This window comes from Copadichromis virginalis, linkage group LG6 (assembly GCF_057382275.1).
Source record: "Copadichromis virginalis isolate Kocher_CV1m ecotype Utaka linkage group LG6, C_Virginalis_male_GT1.1, whole genome shotgun sequence".
Taxonomy (NCBI): Eukaryota; Metazoa; Chordata; class Actinopteri; order Cichliformes; family Cichlidae; genus Copadichromis; species Copadichromis virginalis.
In genome coordinates, this window is record NC_140623.1 from 13,189,583 (window position 1) to 13,215,541 (window position 25,959).

Consider the following 25,959-nt stretch of genomic DNA (forward strand, 5'->3'; position numbering starts at 1 on the left):
CCCAGCTCACCAGTGTGTGCCACACAGTAACACACACAAAGCAAACAGCAGCCAGCAGGCACTCCTGGCACAGTCGCACAGATTCTTTTAACCACGTGTTTGTCAGAAGGTGAAAAGAGATTGGGGTGCTTGTGTGAGTGCTCAGCGGACACACTGCTGTTGCTTCTATAATATTTTCCACTTGGCTGCATGTATCAAGACAGGAAGGAAATTAACAGCTTGAGGTGTCTGAGTGATGCTGCTTCAGCTGCCGCTAGCTGTGTGTGTGTGTGTGTGTGTGTGTGTGTGTGTGTGTGTGTGTGTGTGTGTGTGTGTGTGCACCTAAGTGAGAGAGACAGATAGAACTAGAAAGCGAGGGAGAAAAAGAGGAAGAGAGAGAAAGATGCTTTCCTCCATGACTTATGGTATGTGGCCCGGGTCATTTGTCTGGTGAAGTTCTAATGCCAAACTTTGCAAAAGTTTTCAGACAGGCCATAACACGGTCCACCTACCAGAGCACATAAGCTCTATTACTAAGAAATTCCTCTCTCGCTCTCACTCACTCTCTCAGCGTAGAGGTCCCATATTTTATTGCATGCTCTGAAGACAACAGATAACTACCGCAGAGTTTCTTGTTTGGGGAAAATAAAAAAAAATAAAAAATGCCATCCACTTTGAGAGAAGTCTGGAGCCTGTCTTCTTGAGAAATATTAAATTGATCCCCAAACACACCTGTTTTTGAGCATTAGTCCCAAACAGATGTATTCTTAGAGAAATAAATCTGAAGAAAATCAATTTTATTGGAGTGCTAAATTCTCACCGCACAGGCTTGATAAGTGGCTCTGGAAAGTTTGTTGCTTGCTACTTGGTGAAGCTTTCCGGGTCTTTATAACTCCACACAGTTGATGTTTTTAGTGTGTTTAATGAATGCATTTCACACATGATTTTACCAATGTTTTATGGCGGTTTTTGTGTGCACACATTAGTACACCTTGGCCTGTGTATGTGTGCACATTTTTGACAGTCTGGATGGAAATACATTCATTGTTATCGGTCACAATTTAACCAGAGTTGCTACGCTCATATTAGTACATGCTTGAGAAATAAACCAGCATGTTTAGGATGGCAGGAGAAACCAGAACTCCAAGAACTGAGCCAAATTTTTGCATAAATTGCTTTTGGTTTGAACTGTTCCTTTAATCTGTTTAAGTCGATCCTTACATGGTTTCTAATAGCAATCAAGAGGGATGGAAAAAAAGTTGCTCAACCGCTCATGTGACAAGACAGAAAAAAACATAAATGCACAGATCAAAAAATAATGACTTATGGTTCAATTTCTGCTCTAACTGCAGTCAAAGCAACCCTACCACACCTGTCGTTCTCTGCAAAAAGGCGAGCTACAAACTTTTCGGTGCAGCATTCAGCAAGTTTTGAGACACCAAGTACCAGATGATTGAAAATATAGATTTTCAGTAGAGCACTCCTTAAACACTCCCTGAAGAATAAGAGGTCACCATGACCACAGCACCGGTAAAGCCCCAACTGTCAGGCGCAGTGGCCCGTGGACATGGGATGGACTCAAGCGCAGATTCAAAACCGGAGGCCAGGGGTGAGGTGTAACGAAAAGAGACTTTATTTTTACAATGCTCAGAGGCTAACAGAAAGTGCAGACTAGAATCAATGAACATAAACTAGATGTCTGAGGCGAGAGAAAAATACTGTGGTGAAAACTAGATGGCAGGGATAACTGGGTGCAGGTACTGGGCAGGGAAAACTGTGGCGGGCCCGGGCACTGAAACAGAGGACAGAGCAGTCAGGGGAATCCCACAGAGGGTTGCGAGTGAATCTAAAAAAATAGTACACTGAGCTGTCTTACAAGCTTGCAGGTGGGGGTTGCGTGGAGGGGGGAGGCAGGAGAGGTCCAGGTGGGTGCTGCATGCAAGGCAGGGAGGCAGGCAGGAGAAAATGGCAGCTCCAAAACGGAGAGGGATTACCGGTGGCAGCAAACGGGTATCCAGGAGAGCTTGGTAGGTGGTTTTCAGAGGCTGACGAAAAAAACAGAGATACGGTTAATACACACGATTAGTCACCAAGGAACGGACGTGAGGCCGAGAACTGACTAAAGTTGGCAGATAATCTGGCGAAGACCAGTTGAGTGCGCCGGTCATAAATACTGCTGGTCCGATTGCCACAGATTGTTTCTGTGTGGATATTGGAGTCCATTAATTTTGCATGTGTACAATGTGGGAGCCTGACAAATCCTTTTATATCAGAGAGTGTGCATGTGTGGGTGTGTGTGTGTTTATTTGTCTGGGATCACACATAGCTTTCAGACATGTTTATCTTCAACATTAGTGTGTGTCCGAGAGTGTGTACACGTGTGTACTTCAGAGTGTGAAATCCCATTAAGTGTGTTAAAACCCCTCTCTGGCCTACTGCCTGTTTGGAGAGGCAGACGCCCTACACACAGACACGCTCGCAGTTGTCACACCTGTATGTGTGTTTGTTTTGTTACGCAGGCATCTGTGTATGTTTCTGCGTGCGGATATGGATGCACATCGGCTTTTGGAGAAGAGCTATATCGTGTGATGGTAATTTTCAGGTGAATATTTTCTACCGAAAATAGCGTTTGTGAATCTAATGTGGGTTCAAGGTCTCGTTGGTATCTAGAAGCTTTGGAACCATGAATATGTCACAAACTCAAAAAGTCTGCATATTACATATGACCACAATTTAATGTGTAATCTGTACAATTCCTTTGAAAAGCAAGGTGAAAGCTTGGGACTTCACAAGTCTTTAGCTTCCACTTATTTCTTTGTATGATGCTAGAAAAATGGAAAATAGACTCAGTGGCTTATTGAAATGTGCAAACATACGTGGAAATGTATGTAAGGCAAAAATAGAGTTGTTATAATGTTTGTAAAAGTTCTTCACGGCTTCTCCAGACCTGCTGATGGGTTAAGGATGTTCTACAGTCTCCTAGAGTAACTGCCTGTCTCCTAAATCTCCTCTGCACCCCTCTATGGGAAAAAATGTCAGTGGCCTTAACCTGTAAATGCATTCCTTTTCTGGGGGGTGTCTCATCGTTGGATCTTTTGTTAAGGAGCTGAAACTAAAGAAAAACATTCAAGCCTGGCTAAATTTTGAAACAAGATACACCAAGTCTTCCAAAATGTGTTGTGCTCTGATGTAAATGGTATCTTTGACACAAAAACAGCACTAATATACTACATATTCATCAAAACAACACCATTGCCCCTGTCGAGCATGGCGGTGGTTGTGTCATGCTTTGAGGCTGTTTATCTGGGAATTCAGTCAAGGTTTAGAGAATCTGAAAAATTTCAAATACTATTCAATTTGAAGCACACGTGCCCACCACACAGCTGAAATTGAACATTTTAATACGAATGTGTGCCAGTGCAGCAAGATCGCAGCTGTTGGCTGATTCTTTGGAATGACAGGCTCCGTTTGGCTTTCGAGAATACTTCAATAAAGACCTTTTCCCGATTGCTAGAGTGCCACGGCTTTCTCTTTTAATGTCTGTGGTGATAAAAGCTGGCTCACTCTCTTGTTTTTTATTTGTTGGTTTTAGGTCAGAGCTCTGTGGCAGTCATTCTCTAGCACCACACTAGAAAAGCTATTTTTGTGGACTTGCCTTTCTTCACAGGGGCACTGACATGTCAGAGTTGGAAGTAAACTATCTGTGCTTCCTACGATGCCTTATGAGATTACTAGATGATCAAACCATGGATAGATGGATGGTCCGTAACAAGTGGTCAGATGTTTACGAGCTGGTATCATTACACGGTTGCGCAGGGCTGTGCGAGATTACATGACTTTTTGAGAGAATTCTCTTAATTAGAACCAAAGCAATTAACGCAAATCATTAATTACTTTACTTAGTTTTTAATGCATAATTTAAGAGCACTTCATTAGCTGCTTTGAAATAAGCAGTAGGAGGGAGTGAGGCTGTGGCTTAGAGTCTATTCTTGACCTTGGCAACGAAACAATTGACAAAATAATCTCACCTCAAGGTCTGTTTATGGCAACTGTTCCCTTCATCTACTCAAAAATGAAGTAAATGTATCTTAAAGTATTAAAATTGTGTATGTGACTCAGAGATCTCAGTCTGTCAACAAAAACATGTCTGAGAAAAAATAAACTCATACTTTAAACAATAAGACCCTGGCGTCATAAAGAAATCTAATATTTGGAAGACTGTTATGAAGACAAGCTCTTTATTCCTTTTGAACCACTGACGAGAAAACATGAATCCATTCAGCCAGGACTTTTCTTTTCTCTCACCTTCAGTTAAGGTCTTTTTCTTAGAACCAGCCAGGACCCAGAAATGACCTTAACTGTGCTGACTGCTGAGGAGAAATTGCTTTTTGAGGGACGCCCATATAAACAGAGTTATAAAATATATCTATCATTGTTGAATAAAGGGCTTTGTGCTACGTTTTCACAAATCTACAGAGAGACAGCGAGATGGGAATCAGATTTGAACAGTACAACTGAGGAACATCTGTGGTCAGATCTGTGTCATCAGCCACTGTGAATACGCAGCATCGAGCATTTAACCATCACTTCTGTCCTGAGCTACGACCTACTCTGCATACACGACAACTCCAAACTTTCATTATCTGAAATGAGTTTTAAATGTGAGTTGAGATCGTTCCTGACTGCAGTGACGAACATTTGGCATGACATGTGGGAAACTTCCTTCATTTAAATTACCTTTAAATTGACAAAATAAACAGTTCTTTGATTCAACTTTGAATTCACTTTGTGAAAATGTGCTACACTGCAAATGTTTGGCAGTCTCCTTACTTCTAAATGGAACTGAGATGTGAACAGTTACATTCACTTTGGAAACGTTTGAATAAATTCTATATAATACTGTGCAAAACTCTTGAACCGACCGTTATTTCTTTATATTTTGCTTCCAAACACCCACATTTTCTCAAACATTTCAAAAGTGGTCTTGAGCGATAGTTCTCCAGCCTAAGTTGTTCTTTGACTGCTTTTTCACTCCTTTTCAGTCCACTTCTTGTACCTGACCATTTTCAAGGTCTTTGTGTGTGTGTGTGTGTGTGTGTGTGTGTGTGTGTGTGTGTGTGTGTGTGTGTGTGTGTGTGTGTGTGTGTGTGTGTGTACAAAAGGTAACTTCTTGATGTGTGCTCAATCATCCAGGTAAGTAAATCTCCAAAAGTTGATTCTGTTCATCTGGACGTAGCGTTTTGTGGGAGAAACGTTTCGTCACTCATCCAAGTGATTCTTCAGTCTCAACTGACTGCATGTTTCCCCAATTGAGGAGGGGGGCTAAGGGTACATCTTTTGCCGTCTTGCAGTGCTGTGATTGCAGCCATTCCTCAACTCTCTATGGAGTCATGGTCATTGATCAATGGTCTTTCATCAATGGGCTTTGATTAGTGGTTGTTGAACAATGGTCATGAGAATTTCCATATTAATGATCAATGAACTGACCTCACAGCCCATTGTACCTTCAGTGGGCTGGTTTCAGTCATTATGTAATGTGACGTTTCTCCCTCTGACAACGCTACGTCCAGATGAACAGAATCAGCTTTTGGTGACAAAAGGTAACTTTATTGATAGCACTGGTTCAACAGATGAATCAGTGTTGTGTCCACAGAAAGATCCAATTATCAATGGCATCTTTAGGCACTTTGTCTCAAAACATTCACAGTAATTTGTTTCCATTCCTTCAGTTGAATCTACAAGAACAAAGATAAAAATAAATCTCTGTCTGACAGGCATAAAATAGTATTTTTACTGCAGCAGCGCTGTGTTAAAGAATAAAGGTGGTCATACCAAATATTGACTTTCAAAGTTGTTGAAATTATACAAACTCTGTTTTTGCCTACTGTTCTGTATTTCCAAGTATGTTTGCACATTCAATAAATCACTGCGCATATTTTCCATTTTCCCATAAAAATCTAAAGAAATGAGGGGCGGCTAAATACGTTTGCACAATATTAAATGTTAGCAGAGTGGCACTTTATGTTTCTTTTGGAGGCATTCCAGTATGAGCTTGCTTTATTAATATCAGTCAAGCGAGCTTGCTTGTAGCTGGAAGCTCAAGTTTCTCTGCGTTTATCTGCACTGGCTGAATGTTCAAAGATGTTCGATGAGTAGCTTAAAACTGTTAATTAATTTTTTATGATGAGGGTTTTTTTCTGTCTTCTGGTAGTTGTTGTTCTTCAAATGCTAAAAGAATACAAGTAAAAACAAGATTACAACTGATATTTAAAGAGACCTCCAGATGTGATTGTTTTCAGGTAGCACACTCAGCACTCCATACTAAGAGTAAGAAATGGGAGATTTAATTCTAAGGCAAAATGAACTACGTGGCATGTTTCCAGTCAGCTCCTCGCCCTCATTTACTGAGCCGTGTGACTCTTTCCACCTCTGCTTCCCATCTTTCCTCCTTCCTCTTGTTCTCCTCTCTGAATACCAAATGCATTACGTAACCGTACAATGTTTCGCCACAGAGGATCATCCACGGCATCTCACATGTCCACATCTCTCTACAGGGGAGTGACAAGTGTAGCACCGCAGGGCCCGTGGAGGAGATATATATCAGCACTGCCTATTATTCTGGCATAACCCTCTCACTGCAAAGACAGCGAAAGACAGACAGGAAGACACTCTGTGATGGAGAAAAAGACAGAGACAGATACGACACAGATATTAGATCAGGATGAGAAAAGTACAAGCTTGTATCAATAGCATTATTCTCCACATTTTGTCCTGTCTGGCATGCCTTACTGCATAGAAGTCTCTCTCTCTCTCTCTCGCTCCCAACTGCTGGGTAGCAAGCAGCATAGAATTTCTATAATAGAAATGTCCGTCACGCTCCGTGTTTCCATATCTCTTATAGAAACGTCCATCATGCCAAGTCTGGACGTCAGCTTAACCTCCAAACTCCTCTACCCCTCGCTCCATCCATCGCTCACTCCTCGGCCCGCCCCCACTTTTTAAACCCCTTACCCTCGTGACTGAGTAGAGAGGGGGAGAGAAGACTCTTTTGCTTTCATTCCTCCCTCAAGGACGTGTGATGTTGTGTGATGTTGAAGCCTTATATCCGTAATAGTCAATCACTGTGGTGGGGGGAGAGTGGGGAGGGATGGGTGAGACTGAGAGTCATAACAAATTACATTCTCACAGATGTCTTTGAATCACGCGGACGACAGGCAGACGCATACTCGCGCTGCGCCTCCCGGTTGTGAGAGATGTAGTAGAACTTGCCTCAGAGCGTGGCGCGTTTTGATCTGACTTCCTTAAACTCCCGTTCCTCCTTTCTTCTCTTTCTCTCTCGTTCTCCATTCCTCTTCGCCTTTTCTTGCTCTGTAATCTAACCTAATCCAGATGACTCACTTTCATCGATTGCACAAATGTGCAAAGTCTGTGTGTGTGTGTGTGTGTGTGTGTGTGTGAGGACTTTTGTACTGCCCAGAGCTGACTGTGTGATACGGTTTGTTGTGAGGTCCCAAGATACTGAGAAAAGATGAATTCTTCACAAGCTTGTCCACCGTTTCACATCTCTATGTCCTGGGAAATCAATAAGCATCGAACATAATCAAAACACAGGAAAGGGATTCACTTATGCTCCATTTTAACGCTAAATCTATATTTAACCAGATTGCACCTTTTGGGATCCAAAATCTGCAAGGGAGTCCTCACCGATAAGACAGCCATATTCTGTAGATAGAGGTCTTAGATAAATAATACAGCGTAAAAAGTTCTGGGGACAGACAGGCAGAACGACAGAGAGACACAGGCCTAGCATCCCCCCCAAAAAAGAAAAAAGAGAAAAAAAAACTTATTCAAAGCAATGACAACTCCCAAGGATTCATCTCACACAGCTGCAATGAATGCTTTGAACTCTGCCAGAGAAATGAGTTTCTGAATTTTCGAGCCTTTAAGAAGACAAATTTACACGATGCACTCAAAGCATCATAAAGACTGTCTGGAACATCTCTGTCAGGGCTTGAAGCTACAAAGGGAAAACTGTACACTGCTAACGTCCATATATTTGTGCTGGTTACATAAATACCCAAATAATTTGAGAGCAATCCCAAAATAGCCTTGCAAATCAACATACAGCATTAAGAGAAGATGCATGTGACAGTATTTGTAGAACGTCTAGTGGGTGTAAGAAAAAATCAAGTACAAGGCGAAAACTCAGTTAACCTGACATGCTTGTCTTTCGGGTGTGGGAGGAAGCTGGAGTTCGCGGTGATGACCTGCACAGGCACAGGGAGAACAAACTCCTCATAGGAAGGTCCCGGTCAACTGGCAGACTCAAACCCAGGACCGAGCTGCTCTGACGTGACAGTGCTAAACACCACACCCAGAAAACAAAGTTGAACTGAAATTCTTCAGACTGTTTGTGTAAGAGAATACTAACTTAAGCAATTAGTAGTTATTTTTAATACTATTCCAGAGGATGAAACCCTTTTTTGGCTATTAAGTATTTTTGGATTCAGAATTTAAGCTAAGCTAACCTTCTGGGCCATCGTTCTTTCATAAGACTGCGTGAACGACATTTACCCTCCACAGCAGTCCCAGTTTCTCATTTGACCTGTTGGAGAAATTAAGTGCTTACACCTGGCCTAATGTGTAATTGCTAATTTGCAGATGTGCACATGTGGTTTTCAATCGTAAGTGAAGCTAATTGTGGGCTAAGTTAACAATACAAGACAGCAACATCCACAATCAAAGTCTCAAACGAGGCATCGAAAAAGCACAGACTGATGTCATGGCAGACATGTTCATCTCTTACAGTTTATGAGGAAACCCAAGCACAGATGTACAGTCAGTGGTTCACAAAAAAACTCCACCATGTCATCTCATTGAAAGCTTTTAAAGTAAAGTAGAGTCAGGTGGAAATGTTAGGTTTGCATAAGCCGTAACACAGCAACAGTTAACAGTGAGGGTCTTATCAGTGAGAAGCACTGCTGCAATAAATGCATGCATCAGGCAGTCTGATGAGTTTCAGGGTGGAGATGGCCAGATTCCACTATTTGTTATAGAAATAGTGGAATAGTGTATACCTCTTTTCTGAAAAGAAAATAGGTATACAATTTTAAACTCCAGATGAAACCATTGCATTAATATGCTATTATTATGCTATTATTACAGGCATACCAGTTAAACCTATTCTGACAGGACTTCTACTTACATTTAAATATAGTACGACTTCACAGTAAATGCACACATACACACACATACATATACAGGTATATGGGCAATATAGGTCATTTGTCTTCCTCATTCTGCCTCACCTTCTTCATCATTTTTCCGTTCATGGCTTCCAGCCGCTTTGTGCCGCTGCTGCTTTCCACATTGCTTTTGAATGGTAATGAAAGCACTGGCATGAGTTGAGATGCACCACTACACACAGAAATGGGGATCTACATCTCCTTATGTATGTGGGTATATGACAGTATCCCTGTTATTAATGCGCGCATGTTTTAGCCTCATTCACAGCCTGCCCAGGAGTGCAACCCATCTCCTTAGTGTTGCTCATCGGTCACATGGGGGGAAAAAAAGTGAAAAATGATGTAGAAGATGTTAAAAAATAGACAATTCAGTTCTACTAGTAAGAACATTTACTTTTAATTTACATTTACGTTAAAATTTTTTGCAGCGGTAAAAACTGCTGATCTTTTTAATGATCATGCAGGTTTTTAATCAAACTTCCAGTTTATCCCAAAGTAGGAACACCAAGCACTTTATTATGAAAACCATCATTACATCGACCAGTTCCATCTGCTGTCAAAACAACCTAAATGTTTTATGCCATAGATTCTACAAGATGTTGGAAACATCCATTTGAAATGCTGGTCCATGCTGACATGATTGGATCGCGTGGTTTCTGCAGATTCGTCAGCCATACTTTCATGTTGTGAAAATCTCAGGAGATCAGCAGTCTGAGAAATACTCAAACTCACCCATCTGGCATCAACACTCACATCACGGCTGCAGTGACGGAGACCGCTTTTTGTCTTGACTCTGATGTTTGATGTGGACATTAGCTGAAGCCCCGGACTTGTGTGCTGGATCTTATGCTTAGTACTGCTGGTACATTGTGTGACTAGGTAATTGCAGGCATAAACAGGTGAGTGTTTGCATGATAAAATGAAGTTATCACCCAAAGGAAAAGAAAACTGAGTGCTACTAGAAACCTGGAATAAAATAAAATATATATTCCCTCACTTGGTACTTTCATGACCGTGAAGCAGAGAGCTGTACAACCTGTCAGCGCAGACTTTTCCATCTGGTGACTTGAAGATTCACAGTAAATGAGCACAGTTATTTTCACTTGGTGACTCCTTGTGGCCTTTGGATTGAGAGACCATGCCCATTAGGGTTAAAGTTGATCACTCAGGACAATACTGCATTGATGACAAGCAACCCTTCCCTATAGGGGGACAAAATGCCCATTACAGCACAAGAGACTTAATGGACACCTTTCAGGAGTCAAGGGTTCAGGATTTTCCTTTGACGTGAACCTCTCTATATGCAGCTGACAAACACCGACTAAATATTCCTTGATCCGTTTAAATGAGAGCATATAAAATAAACCCTTCAGGGATCTGCACCAGAAAACTTGTTTCTTTCTCTTTAGCCTCAGGGCGTAACCTAAAACCAGGTGTCTCTGAAATGTGTAAAATATCAAACCAACAGGACTGCAACTCTGTAGCTTTCTCAGCAGAGATAGAAAGAACAGCCTTCAGCTTTGTAAACAGGATACATCATCTGCAATCTACTTTCTCTGCTTGACTCTCTTAGATTTTTCTGAGTCATGCTGTGGATCTTTCCCACTTGTTTGGGGTAGCGCTGACGCAGGGAGCGAGAAGAAGAGCGAAAATCAGAAATACAATAAAGATGCTACTAAAAATTTTGTTGATAGTTTAAAATGTTTTAATATGTGTTTTGATTGAAAATAGTTTATTATTGTTTTACGGGCCACTTGCTGCTGTTTCACACAAGCTCCTTTCTTGCAAATGAGCGTATGATGATGGATGTTTGTGATTTGAGGTTATTTAGATTCATTAAATCAAAGGAAACTGGACTGTACATTTATTGCCTTGTTAAAGATGACACACTTATTTTTTACTGCACAGAGTAACAGGTAAAATAAAAATAATGATGCGGTCTGCATCCTCGCTTTTATTATGCAATTCTGTCTGGATACTAAAAATCTCCCAGGAAAACGAACGCTCAAAAAAGGAAGGAGACTGTGGCTATGCCTGACCAAAAAAAGAGAAAAAATCATGATGAAAAGGGAGAGTAACAGAATCTGAAATGGAAACAAGAGTAAATAAAAAATAGTGACTCTCAAAGGAGAGTGCTCCAGTGCTCAAGAGGGTCTAAAGGGGAGATTCAGTCAGAACTATGTCTCCATATTACAAAGACACAATATAAAAATCATGGTGAAAATCAGCGAGACTCAATAATCTGATAATCATGTGAGGAAGGTGTAACAAAGACCAGTTTTAGGGGTGTTTACAGAGGTTGTGTGCATAAACTGTGTATGTACAAAGAAACATGCATATAATATGACCTTCCCCGAATGCAAAGTGTTTTTTATAATGTAAAAATTAACTGTAAAAATGCCTCTAGAGAAGGCCAAGTCCAATAGCATAAAGATGAAAAATAAGGTGAGAAATAACTAGCATGAAGCAAAACAGCCAGTGCTTTTACGATGGTCTATCATCACTGATGCTATAAATAGCTGTGACCATGTGTAATGGTCTGCTTTCTCTTTTTTTCCTTTTGTTTGTAGTCTAATATTTTGTTTTTTGCCAGGGTCTTTTGCTCTTTTTTATCCCCGTTCTGTTTTTCTTTTCTTTTTAATTCCAAAAACAATCAAAGCCACATTTCCCTTTCTCCACTTTCTTCACATCCTCCCCAAAGTAAATTGCACTTCTTCATTAACCTGAGTTGCAAACAGCGATTTTATATGGAACTGATGCAATAAGAAAGCATCTGTGTCCACTCGTGGCTAAAGATGCGAGCAAAGAGTTGGCTCGGCCATGTGCGTAAAATCTCACTGTGACTGAGATTTGTGTTTTTAAAAGAGGACAGCGCATACACGTGGCTTTCGAAATCTCTCAAGAAGACAGCGTATGCATTTTTCTGCTTTTGTGCACACACAGCTATATGAATCTTTCCCCGGGTGGCTTGTTTTTCCAGAGTTTCAGAGAACATGCGCATCTACACAACATTACCTTAAAGTACAGCAGCCATGACACCACCGTGGTCAAAGCAAGGTTAGAGTCTCAGTCTTTCTCGGGATGACAGTTTGTACCCTATAAATCTTTGAGTGTGACATGACTGAAAAGTGAGGCGGTCACGATGCTGAGTGCTGAAATATTCCACATGCCTGTTCTCGACAGCTGAGGCAGCGTCGAGCGTGCGTACACGCGGAGAGTGCGAGCGAGGTCGGGGAATGCAATGAATGATGCAAAATGGAAAAGAGGCCGACAGGCTCTTAACAGTTCCTTCTGTGCATATCACGTTAGCTACTACAAGTGATCTCTCTTTCTGGTAACCTGCACTCTTGTTCTGTCTCCTGGACCCTTGTACTTGCCTCAGTATGAAAAGAAAGAGGTCAGGTGGAAATCAGCATCTTAGCTAACACCCCCCCCCCCCCCCCCACACACACACACACACACACACACACACACACACTGCACCCCCTGCTACACCACCATGTTGTTCCCTCTCAACAGTTTGTTTACTCGAGTTTATCTGGTCAGCAAAATGGACATCTCCCATCAGAGTGTGTGTTGCTGGCAGCAGTTCCTACACTTTCTCTCGTGTCCCATCTAGGTAGTTTGCCTCATGCAACGTGGGAGGAAGTCTCACCATCAATTATAGATTATGCTGACTGGGTGGGAAAGCCCATGCATATGGCTACACACCGGTAAACACTCATGCATGCCAGCGTACATTAGTCACATTTATGAAGAAGGCTTCCGGGGGGAGGGGGGGGGGGGGGTTCCCCTCAATTCATTTCTATTTCTAAAGTGCCAATTCACAACAGCGATTATTGCGGGGAACTTTACATTGTAACGGCAGGCGGTTGGACTCTGTTTTGACAGGAAGAAACCGCCGACGTAAACCGAGCTCGAGGAGGGCGGCCATCTGCCTCAGCCGGTTGGGGTGAGGGGAAAGCAAAGAGAGAAAAGAGGAGCAACAAATCACGAACAATATAACAGTAAACACTCAGCAGGTTGGTGGGGACAGTCACCGTGCATCAGAAACATGCAGCTCTGGAGTCAGACATGCATGAGAAAAGGTACAGAGGGGAGAGAGGACAAAGAGGAAAAGGGACAAACTGCATACTGGAGAAGTTAAAGCCATCAATCCCTGCAAGTCTAGAAGTTCAAAAACCCCTCACTGAAAAACACATAGCATTTGTGATAAATCAAATGACAAAGAAAACTTGGAGCACAGTTGTGCCTTACAATTGCTGTGCCGTTCAATATCTTTGTCTAGACATGATGGTTGTGCGTGAAAGATTACTCCTATTGTTTTGTTTTGTTTTTCATCTCCTTTTAACACAATATCCAACGAGCTCCAAACCACTGCAGGTTTAGTGCTACCTACTTGACCAAGGCCAGATGACTGATGAGCTATGAGAGGGAACACGGAGGGTATCAACACAAACCCATGTGTCATTAAAAGTGAAAAATGTCATTGCCATTACTCATTATGTGAATGCATTACTAACAAGCTATATGTGAATGTTTCCAGAAGCCAGCTCTCTAAAAGGACACAAAAAGTCGAAGGGAACTGTATCCTATTCCCCACAAGTACGCCGCTCTCATTTACCCTCGTCCTCAGATCAGAGGTGACACATCAGCACCGCTCTGCTTCGCCGTAATCAATAATGTGTCAACAGCAGCCAGGAGATGCTTGTCAGGAAGGCCCAACCTTTTGCTCCTTCCTACTCCTTCTCCTTCACCTCGGTGATGTCACTTCCTGTTTGTTGCTCTCGCAGCTGAGAGAAAAAGGCTTAGAAGAGAGAAGAGGGAGCCACTATTCTCGCAATTTCCCTGAACAGAGTCCCACCACATCCCTTTTTCCCCTCTCAGCCTCCTCTTTCTCCCCACAGAACCGCTGTCTCTTTCACCACCGACTGCTTTATTCCTCCTTCTACCTCAACCTCTTCTCCATCTCACCATCTCTCTCCCCCCTCCCCCAAGCATCTTTCCTTGCAGCTCCCTTGCACCCACTTTTTCTTCCTCCTGCTCTGCACAGCCCTGTGAGAGCCTCTTTCACTTTCCCGCCTCCCCGTCTCTCCTATTCCGTCATACGTCAGCTGTTTTTCCCAGGAAGTGTTTTATTTAGAGCAGATTAATTAATTAGATACAGTATCAGAGCCATGGCCATCAAGGCCCAGAGGCTAATGGAACTGCAGAAAACATGTGTGCGTGTGTGTGTGTGTGTGTGTGTGTGTGTGTGTGTGTGTGTGTGTGTGTGTGTGTGTGTGTGTGTGTCTGTTTGTGTTGTTTTTCGCAGCAGCAGCACCAAGCTGTGTGTATTTTTCAGATCTGCAGGTGCTTGTGTATCTGCGCCAGTGTGTACACTAATTGGACTTGTCAAGAAATGTCACTGTATATAAAAATTGTGTGTGTACGCATGCCTAAATTTGAGTATGCATGTGCACACGTCAGACTGTTATATAAGAAAAAAAATAAGCACCTTTATCTCATCGTGCTGGTAACAGGGTTGTTTTTGTTGCAGCTCACAAACAAACCACTGTGTGTTACTGGCAATCCCGTTCTTACGCCCTCCTCCCATCTCTCGCTCTCTCTCCTTTTCCCTCCAGGGACCGGTTCTCACACCAAGTACAGAGCAGCACGCAATGAGGAAGAAAGAAAAGAGGTGCTTGTCCAATCAGAGGTGCAGATGGCCACAGAAGACATGAATACCAGCCAATCTGGCACTAGGACGACTTCCACTTGCCAAATCATACATAAATCAAATGTGACCCCGCTAATTAATCGACTTATACAGTTTACCTAGACACACATACTACCAATGAAGTGTTACATCCCATTCATGCACACTATTTCTTCAAGCTTTTAGCAATTCCTCGGTTTGGCACATTTGCCGCTCGTGGAACAGTCACAATTCTCAAGAAAAGCAAATCCCTGTTCATGAAAATATAACCGTTAAAAAACACACCCACCCTCCCTTCGCAATGGCTCCAGTCTACAAGAATAAATGTTAGATGGCGAGCAACTCTGGTCGGCTTTCTCCAGCGGATACTGCAATGACATCCCAAATGGCCCAGAACACTGAACAGGGACGGCAGCGACATAACACGACTGGAGGGTCTTCATCAGTGGTCTTGTCTACAGCCAGCTCCTTCTTCTGTTTCCTTGCACTGCTTTCAATGATGCGGCTGCCGGTGGTTAAGGCAGACTGCTGGCTTATTGAAGGGGAGAAAGGCTTCGTGTGGCTGGCTATCTGCAGTATGAACCAGCCTCCCTACGAGGCCATACCCTCCCACATTAACAGGTACGAAAACTTACAAAGAAACTTATTTCCACAGTATTTTCCCGAGTTGCTGGATGCTGAGAGATCTCACACATCTCTCCATAGCACTATTGTGGATCTGAGGCTGAACGAGAACAAGATACGGGCGGTCCATTATTCTTCACTGAGTCGCTTCAGCAACCTCACCTATCTGAACCTGACCAAGAACGATATCAGTTACGTAGAAGATGGAGCGTTTTCAGCACAATTTAATCTGCAGGTGCGTCCTGACACAATATGCATTCATAGGTTTTTCCATATAGGTGCACATTCATCAATGCACATACATACAGCAGTGGAAAATTACAGTATTATTTGGGTACATGAAATGCACTCTTCAAACTGTTTGGATGTATTTGGATAATGTAAAAAGTGCTCCATAATTTTACAGTATACACAGTAACTAAATGAAATCCATCAGTCTCAATGTAAACAAAGTGTTTGTGCATATGAGAGTGCATATCCAACATTAAACTGCTGCTTAATCCCACAGTGCACCAGAGGACTAATAATCCAATTACACAATATATACTTAACACTTGGTATCAAATTACTATACTATTATGCACCAACCGAATATATTCTTTTTCTTCTTATTATTAGTATTATTAGTAGTAGTATGTATGTGTATGTTTATGTGTATGCAATAAAAATACAGTTCTGCCACTTTCCCTGTCAAAAGCAAATGCCTTATCTCATTTCTAGTAATCTGATCCCCTCCTCAAGGTGGTTTTCGTCCATGCAGTTCGTCCATGTGGCTGCCATTTTACAGTCAGGTCCATAAGTATTTGGACAATGGGACAGGTTTTGATTGGACAATTGACTGACAAGCAGTTTCATGGGCACTTGAGGCCAGGTTCTTTGTTATTTTAAGGGAGATTAAATATAAGCAGGCCTGTCAGTGAGGCCACAAAAACTTTAGGAGTGACCAAATCTGGTACTTTCTAACAAATAATGAATGCAGTTCGACCATGCCAAAAAGCCTCAAAAACCACAGAAGACAACCAAAGTGGATCATCGTAAATTCTTTCCTTGGTAAAGAAAAAGAACTTCATACCAACTAACCAATTCAAAAATACTCTCAGGGAGGTTGGTGCATCACTCGTGAAGTCTACAATGCAGAGATGCCTTCATGAATGGAAATGCAGAGTGTCTACAACAAGGCATTGTTAGGAACAGCTTCTGATCCACAGCATAGCACATCTGCGAAACATGGTGGAGGTAATGTGATGGAATGTGCAGCTCTCTACTAGTCTTTATTGATGATGTGACTACTGATAGAAGTACTATGAATTCTGAAGTTAGTGCTGGAAAAGTTATCTGTGTCCATCTTGATGTTTATAACAGGTCAGAGATTTAGTAGCCTATGACGAACCCTCACATTACACTAGTGATGATCGTTGATATCAAACTTGGGTTGTTTTGACATAGAGGTTAATGTTTCATTTATATGGTGAAATTGTCAATCTTATGTGAAAGTAATCACAATAAAACAGCCCTCTGGAGTTCACAGAGACAAATAGTTTAGAATCAAACTATGCATACCATTTCTTTACTTATTCTTATAGATTTCTACAATAAACATAGACTTATTCAAACTGTATTTATCATATATTACAAGTTTAAACTGTTCTATTTAGAATAATATGTAAACCAAAACAGGGGTCTAAAGAGATCGAAATTCTTCCATCGATATACGCACAGATGGACACAGACATGAGAATGACAACACATTCAAGCAAAGTGTTTCACCAAACCGATCTCAACACATCCATAATGAGCTGGCATGCTTACACATCTATCCGGCTGCTGGAGCTAAGCCAGGAGGTAAAATGTGAACAAGAAAGATCTCAGTAAATTCAGCGCAGCACACGGGCTTAGATCACGGTGTCAAACACGAATTGTTTGAATCGTCATCTGTTTGTTCCGTATGTTTCCAGCTTGTGGTGAGTGATGCCTGGCACAGGCTAGGTCTTCAGAGATTAGACTAATCCCACTTGTCTTTGCCTCCCCAGGTTCTCCAGATGGGCTTTAACAAGTTGAGGAACCTGACAGAGGGCATGTTGCGAGGCCTGGGCAAGCTGCAGTACCTTTACCTGCAAGCCAACCTCATTGAGACTGTTACACCCAACACCTTCTGGGAATGTCCGAATATAGAGAATATAGACCTCTCCATGAACAGGTATTGACAATCATGCTTACTAGGTGAAACTGCTTAAATGTTGGAAATTGCTGCTTTTTCAGCCATAATATATGAACACCAATCAGGCATAACATCGTGACTCTTGTTTTGGTGCCCCTTTTGCTGCCAAAACAGCCCAACCCATCGAGGCAAAGACTCCCCTAGACCCCTGAAGCTGTGGTATCTGGAAGTGAGCAACAGATACTTTAGGTCCCTTAAGTTGCAATGTGGTGCAACCATGGATCGGACTTGTTTGTCTAGCACAACCCACAGATGCTTGATTATAGTGAAATCTGAGGAGTTTGGAGGCCAGGTTAACACCTCAAACTTGTTGATGCGCAAATCATTGCTGAATCATATTTGCTTTGTGGCAGGGTGCATGCTAAAAATGGCTCCAGCCATTAGGGAATAACATGCCCATGTAGATGGTCTCCAACAGTGCTTAGGTAGGTGGTACATGTCAAAACAGAATATCCACAGAGATAGCAGGACCCAAGTTTTTCCAACATAGCATCACACTGCTTGTGCCAGCTTGCCTTCTTCCCATAGTGCATCTCTCACACGTGTCCATTGTTGGTGCTTTGGGCGGTGGACAGGGGTCAGCATGGGCAGCCCCATTATTATGCACTCTGTATTCTGACAGCTTTCTATCAGAACTAGTGTTAACTTTTTTCAGAAACTTTGGTTTCAGTATCTGATGGATCAGACCACACAGACCAGCCTTTGCTCCCCACATGCAACAGTGAGCCTTGGCTCCCCATGACCTTGTTGCAGGTTCACCGCTCTTCCTTCCTTGGACAACTTTTTGATAAGATACTGACCACTGCAGAGTGGGAACACCCCACAAAATCTGCGGTTTTCACAATTTAGCCCTTGTCAAACTCACTCAAATCTTTATGTTTGCCCATTTTTCCTGCACAGTAAATGTGAGGACAAAATATTCGCTTGCTCCCTAATATACCCCACCCACTAACAGGTGCCATGAAGAAGAGATAATCAGTGTTATTCATTTTAAATGTCGCTTGTTAGTGCTCATAATGTTATTCCTGATGATTGTTGATATATATAGATGGTGAAATTGTAATTGTAATAATTGCAGCACATGTACACTGGAGAACAAACAAAAATTAAAATGCCAGGCATTTTAGCTATGCTTGTTTTCTAAATTCAACTATTTGCACTGATGATGGAAAAACGCACTACTGACCATTCAGTGATACTAATTTTCTCCTGTGACGGTATCCTCAGCAGATCCCTACGCTACTCACTTTTTTTCTCAGTGGAAATAACTGTCTTGTTCTTACTATTGGTTTTGGTAATTGGTATTGATCTGTTGACCTAAATGTATAGCAACAGCTAAATGAAATAAGCTTAACTGCTCTTTTGGACTTGTTGAAAATTGTATTGCAGAAGATGTTTTTGACCATAAGCTGAAATCTATTAAATGGAGGGAATAGGTGCATTAAATGTGAAAGAACACATCTAAAGGGGTAACTTGCCAATAAATTTATACTTTCTTATTGATCTTTTTCCAGGATTCAGGTGTTGGATGGCAGTTTGTTCTCTGGACTCTCTAAGCTGACCACCTGTGAACTTTACACTAACCCCTTCAATTGCTCTTGCGAGTTGCTGGGTTTCCTTCGCTGGCTTGCAGCCTTCCCCAACAGGACCAGTGAGAGGATGGTGTGTGACTCCCCTCATGGATTCTCGGGGTACAACCTTCTCAACCAAAATCCCCGCATGCTTAACCAACGCAGTGCTTTGTATGCGCTCAGTCACGTGTGCACAGATGACAGCAGTAGCGCAACATCCTTCTATGGTATTGATTCCACAACTCCTCCGCCAGATTTCGCCTCTCCCTGCGGACTGGATGATTGCGCTTCCGGGACCCCTCCTGATGGGGGTGAGGTGATCAGCTTGAGTCCCATTTTCCCCGATGCCAAACCCTTTATGACTGTAAAGCAAGTGCTAGATTCAAGCGCTGTGATAACAGTTCAGATTCCCGATCCGTACAAGAAAATGTACATCCTGATGCTTTATAACAATAGCTTCTTCACGGATATTCAGAATTTGAAAGATAAAAGAGAAGATATTGAGCTAAAGAACTTAAAACCAAACACTGACTACACCTACTGTGTGGCTTCTATACGAAACTCCCTTCGCTTCAACCACACCTGTCTGACCATCTCAACAGGCCGTCGAGTCGGAACAGGCAGATTACCCACTGAGTCATCAGCAACCCATTACATTATGACAATTTTGGGATGCCTGTTTGGAATGCTTGTGTTCCTTGGCTTTGTTGTCCACTGCCTGAGAAGAAAGAGGATCATGGAGGAAAAGGAAAGGAAGATGAGCAGGATCCAGAGAACACTGATAGAGCTAAAGTATGGTGGAGAAGGGGATATAGAGGGAGGGAGTGGAGGAACCGTTTCCCAGAAGCTTGGTGCTGGGGACAGTCTGTCCAGAATGCCCTACCTACCTCAGGGTGGTGAGATAGATCCATACAAGCTTCAGGAGGTGATAGAGACACCAGCCCACAAGCCCCCTAAACTCAACTATATGGAGGTGAGAGGGTCGGACATTGAAAGGGAGAGAGAACGAGAGAGAGAAAGGGAGATGTCACCGCAAGCAAATCCCCAAGGCTCAGTAGCAGAGATCTCTACCATTGCCAAGGAAGTAGATAAAGTTAACCAGATCATCAACAATTGTATAGATGCTCTCAAATCTGAATCTACCTCCTTTCAACAGGGGATCAAATCCCCCTCTTCTGCAGGTGGAGGAGCTGTTTCAACAGCAGAGCCACAGCTGGTGCTTCTGTCTGAGCAAGGAGAAAGGGAACGAGGAGGTGAGTTCCTCTCCCCGGTGTACAAAGGAGGGAGAGGAGGAAGAGAAGAGAGGGGGAGAAGTTATCATCATTCATTACAGCGACACCACAGCATGGAGGCTCCTCCAACATCTAAAAGGCCCAGCACGTCCTCCTCTCCCGGCTCCGCCCGGAGCCCTCGCTCCTTCCGCTCAGAGGGAGGGTACCACTCATCAGAGTCCCGCTACATTGAGCGAGCCTCACCAGGAGATCGAGGGGAAAGGGGGGGCGGGGGAGGTGAGCCCATCCGCACAGTCACCCCGGCTGCAGCCATCTTACGAGCTGAAGCCCAGAGAATCCGCCAGTACAACGAGCACCGTCACTCCTACCCCGGCTCCCAGCAGCATCTCCAGGAGCTGCAGCACCACCCCCAGATCCTGCAGGAACTCCACCACCACCCAGGGGGCCGCAAGCCCTCGATGTTAGACCCCCTCACTCTCAGCAGGCAGGCCAAGCAGAGGGAGTTAGCCTACTCCCAGCTTTCGCCACACTACCCGCTCTCGCCACAGTACCACAACCTGAGCTACTGCTCCAGCCCCGAGGAAGACGAGGAGGAGGAAGGGCTCCTCTGCACCCCGACCCTGGGGCTGTGGGAGCGGTTCAAACTGCATCGCAAGAGGCACAGGCAGGCATCTATGGAGGATGAAGGCTACGTGGCAGCCGGACATGCGCTGAGGCGAAAAGTTCAGTTTGCCAAGGATGAAGATCTCCATGACATACTGGACTACTGGAAGGGTGTGTCCGCCCAGCAGAAGGCCTGATCCCACGTGTGGAGATCCCCCCAAACCATGCGAAGATGGAAAATTAACAAAAGTGCATCCATGACATACTGATACACAGTGACTTATTCAACAAAGAGCTGTAAATACACACAAATGCACACATCTTACAGGAGCTACAGAATCAGATTGCAAATACGTGTACACACAGACACACACACACGGACATACTTTACACAAACTAAGCCTTTTCTTCTGAGAGCACGGAGAAGGACCAAACTAATATATTATACTGAACGACAAAAATTATAACATATAGAGACTGAGTTACTTTTTGTAATGTAATGGAAGTTATAGCTCAGAGTTATGTAGCTATTTGTACTAAGTTTTGAATGAAGAAAAGCAGAATCATCATTAAGAATAGAAACCTTAAATGTTGCTGGGCAGGCCATCCTGAATAGTCCAGGGATGCTTTCAATCTCGTCGCAGCGGTGTATAATAAAGACTTTGCTTTTCCAGAGAGGTTGTTTTTGCATCGCGTCCTGCGATGCTGCCACATGAGTAGACTTTTTAAATTTTATTTTATTTATTTTTTTAAACTTCTGTGATTTCGGAGATTGAAAACATCAAAAGCAACAAATTCTGGATGGGTCGCCGGGCTACAGTAATATTTAACTGTGCTGAGAATGAGTAGGTAGCTCTCATCAGAGAGTGAATATAATGTGCCAAATCAACCAAGGGGATAGTAGAGCCCTACTGTGTATCAACTTCTCCTCACCACTGTTTTTATATACAGGATTTAAAAAAGGGGGGGGGGGGAAACTGCTAATATGAGATGTTGTTATTACTATTCATTATTCTTATTATCATTACTGGTCTTCTATTATTCCTATGATCCTCATCATTAATATTCTATTATTTGAATATGGCATGGCTCTATCGTGTGACTGTTTTTTTGACTGTTTTGAAACTCTCAGCTGAGGAGTGTACGCCAACAGAGACACAAACAGTCGATGGACAAGACTTTTGAGTTCTCCTTTTTCTACCAAGAGGAATGTGCTCCTCGCCAAGCCAGAAACAAGCCCCCCTTTTCTCTTGGTGAACCCCATCCCGCCCACACCCCACCCTAATCCTCCTAAAGAGGAGAACGTTGTACAGATGAGAGAGAGAAGTTCTATATTTGCAAACAGAGGTGACTGTTTTGTTTGTACAACATGGGTTTTGAAATCTTTCAGACTTTTCAGAAACCAGAATCCCGAGTTAGTCACCTGCCGGATCACTTACAAATGGTACGTTTTTGATTTTGAAATCGAACTTCAAAAAAAAAGAAAAACAATTCTAATCTTCAAATGAATGTCTTCAATTCCTATAGGGAAAGCATATCTGCACTGTTCAAAATCAAAAAACGACTCTTAGAAAAAAAGGAAAAAAGACCTAAAACTCTCAGCTTCCTTCCCGATACACTGTAGCGCCACTGTGTTTTTCATCGACAATTCACCCCCCCCAATCCCAACCCTCAAGCCCATCGCCCCGCCTCCCTCACCTTCCCCTCCCTCGTCCCATCTCCCAGGGTTTTAACGTTTGACCTTTTTTTGAATTCTTCTGGTTCCACTGTGGTGCCATTGTGCTAACTTGACAAATCGCAACACATTTGAGACGATTTTAAGTACTACTATTTACAGACCTCTTACCTTCGCATCAATACTTGTCAGTGTGCCAAACAGAACTACGATTTGCACAAAATGATCCACCACCATTGGCTCACTGCTTCCCCGCCTCCAATCATTTTTAAGACCAAAGTACTGTGGTAGTAAATTGACACCTTACCCTCCCCAACCCGCCCTCTCAAAGCCAGGACCCAACTGTTGACCCACCATCATCCTCACAGTTAACGACTCTAGCACATGCATACATGCAACTTCAAGTGTACTCATGCACTCGCAACCAACACACAGATGAATGTATTCTTCGAGAAGTTAATACTGTTCAGCAGCTGGATTCTGATGAACGAGCTGCATTCAGTCTTTGTGCCCATTGTCTGAGAGGAAACTCTCTTTGAGATGGCCAGTTGTGAGACCAAGAATTGGGAGATCAATAAGAAGCGATCGGCTTCCTAGAATCAAATGTGACCAAATTGGTGCACACAGTTGACCAGTTTGTCCTGGAAGCCCAAAGCAGTTGCTAAAGAGGTTCTATTTAAGTACTGGCAGTTGGTTGTTTCTTTTTTTAAATATATGAAGTGTTATGGTAAAATGTGATTAGTATCACTTATGTGGTGAACAGAGACTTTGTGTATATCTGAAATATCTGCAGGATTTAAACACTGGAGGTGAAAAATAGGAGAAAAAAATGTGATAATATACTTTACACAGAACTGTGCTACAACAAGTCATTTAATGAGACTGTAAACCAGGGGTGGAGTCAACAGAGTTTCATATCAATGCACCTTGAATTTAACGTTAACCAGTTTTGCGACATGATTTGAAACAGAGTTGACTCCAACCTTGAAATGATGACACTGAAAATCTACAGAGAACACAACAGATATGGCAAACAATGACAAGTTTATTGTTGAGTGGAAACACTGTAAAAAAAAACAAAAAAAAAAAACTTTTTTCTCTGCTATAATGAGTTCAGAATGCTCAAGTCATTAAGCCGGTTAAAGCCATAATCGCGTGTGAGTAAAATCATCACAGCTGTCTGTAGCACCGCAAAAAGCACATTCATTTGTGTGGCTGGAAAAGAAAAAAAAGGCAAATTTTTTAAAATGTTTTTCTTCTTCCCTGACACTGCAGCGGCTATGACATGGTTCCTCTGCTGCTGCAGCAAACAATCCAACTCTGATCTAAAAGGAAACTGATGAGCCGTGGCTGTTGCTGCGTTACACGTTCCAGATTGTGGCTTTAACCAAACAATAGCCTTAAAACATTCTTTTTTTTTCATCTTTTTAACTTTAGCGTTGCTTTGAGAATTGAAAACAAAAATAATCCTGATTTCTTAACATATACTTCACCCGACTGCAATTTTATAATTGCTTGATTCTGAAGCCTCACTTGAGCATTCTTTTAGTAACAGTAATATCAATGTAGCGATGTATTCTATTACTGTTTTTGGTTTGTTTTTCTTTTTTTTCCATTATGTTTTATAAACAGTAATGGCCTGAACTTATCATGTGTCAGAGAGTAGCAGAGCTCACCTCGAGTAAGACACAAACGAGCTGATGGTCAAGGCGACCAGATGGCGGTGACCCCAATCAGCGCTGCTATTCTTTGAACCGTGATGAAGTGAAACTGTGTTTTTGAAACAACAATGCCTAGAAAGTGGAAATAAACCGAGGTCCTACTAACAGAGAGAAATGACAATGGAGCATGCTGCAAGGAAATCCTCAGTGGAAGCTTGTGTTATATTCTTCTAGTGAATGACTCAGGAGCAAGAGAGGAAGTGAGAGAGAGAGAGTGAGCGAGAGAGAGAGAGAGAGAGAGAGAGAGAAAACTCTACCATAGGATCTCTCAGAGGCTTTCTTTATTTTATTGTCAAAAAAAATTAAAATGAGCACAATAAAAATAGCCTTCCTTTCACTGTCTCCTTTCCCTGGAGAAACCATACAAATGCCACAAGTGCCAGAAGTATCACAGGACTTTCATTTCGCATTTAAAAGATGTTTGATTGATTACATTTGCTGGGATAAACTTTTACTTGTATAGCCATAGATAATTCTGGTCTCATATGTTTGTGACAAGGTTGTGGACATTTTTGCTTTTATCTCAAGGCGGAGGCCAAAAAGAAACCGTTTGTGGTTCTCAGTGCTGAACATTTCAGGAGACATCTTTTTCCACAAAACGATACCAGTTACTCTGCAAAATACACAAAAGATCTTGTGGGAAGTTTTAAAATAGTTATACTCAAAAAAGCCGATGGTGAAACCTTTGGATCCTTTAACACAAATAAATAAATGTTCTTCAGCTTTAGGATATTTTATCTCTCAGATTTCTGCCTCCTTATATAGTGGAGGGAAATGACATTATTTGTGGTGCTACTGTAACCCATGTGTGCGTGTGTTACACCTGTTTTTGTCTGTGTTATGTTCTGTTTTGAAATAATGAGACGGGATCTCTGGTTCTTTAGTTTCAACCGAATGAAATACAGAAATACTGAAAACCATGAGTTGTGTGTGCTGGGCGCCTGCGAGGCCTGAATAACATAGTAATGTGATAAACTAAAAACATAAACTGGTCCATCACTGACTTGAATTAAACAATTAATCAGGCAAATAAATTCAAATTTGTAACCTGGATCGTTAAAAACTTTAGTGAAATCAAATCTCTGCAGGATTCACACAGGAAGAATAGAACAGCATACAGCAGTTTGGTCTTATTCAAATTGCAAGTAATGGATTTAACAACTTTTATCATCAGAGTGCCACTGCATGGTAACCTCCAGCCTTATTGGAAAACACTGTGACCGGAGAACATCAGCACAGACTCAAACCACACAGGCAGGAGATTAAAATCCAAAATAAATTATTTAACAGAAAAACGGGTGTTTGGGGGAAATTCATAAACTTGCATCACATCAGCTGCTACAGTAATAACAGCCTGACCTTTGAAGAAGTAGGGCGCACACAGAAATGCTAA

At 42.3% G+C, this 25,959-nt stretch overlaps 1 protein-coding gene and 1 long non-coding RNA gene across 2 annotated transcripts in view; one reads left to right on the top strand and one right to left on the bottom strand.

Annotated features, from left to right (window-relative positions):
• Window positions 1-24,900, top strand: part of LOC146707403 (protein ELFN1-like) — a 141,425-nt gene extending 116,525 nt beyond the window's left edge. The window contains exons 3-6 of the mRNA XM_085458742.1: window positions 14,849-15,543; window positions 15,628-15,781; window positions 17,577-17,743; window positions 19,279-24,900. Of these exons, the coding sequence (XP_085314868.1) occupies window positions 15,254-15,543; window positions 15,628-15,781; window positions 17,577-17,743; window positions 19,279-21,367 (2,700 nt within the window). The 5' untranslated portion in view covers window positions 14,849-15,253 and the 3' untranslated portion in view covers window positions 21,368-24,900. The remainder of the gene's footprint in view (window positions 1-14,848; window positions 15,544-15,627; window positions 15,782-17,576; window positions 17,744-19,278) is intronic.
• LOC146707404 (uncharacterized) lies at window positions 1,590-2,163 on the bottom strand. Its single transcript, XR_014921066.1, has 2 exons — window positions 1,856-2,163; window positions 1,590-1,771 (listed from the first exon to the last, which is right to left on the bottom strand). It is a non-coding gene; the product is annotated as an uncharacterized LOC146707404 (long non-coding RNA).
• Window positions 24,901-25,959: the final 1,059 nt, after the last annotated feature.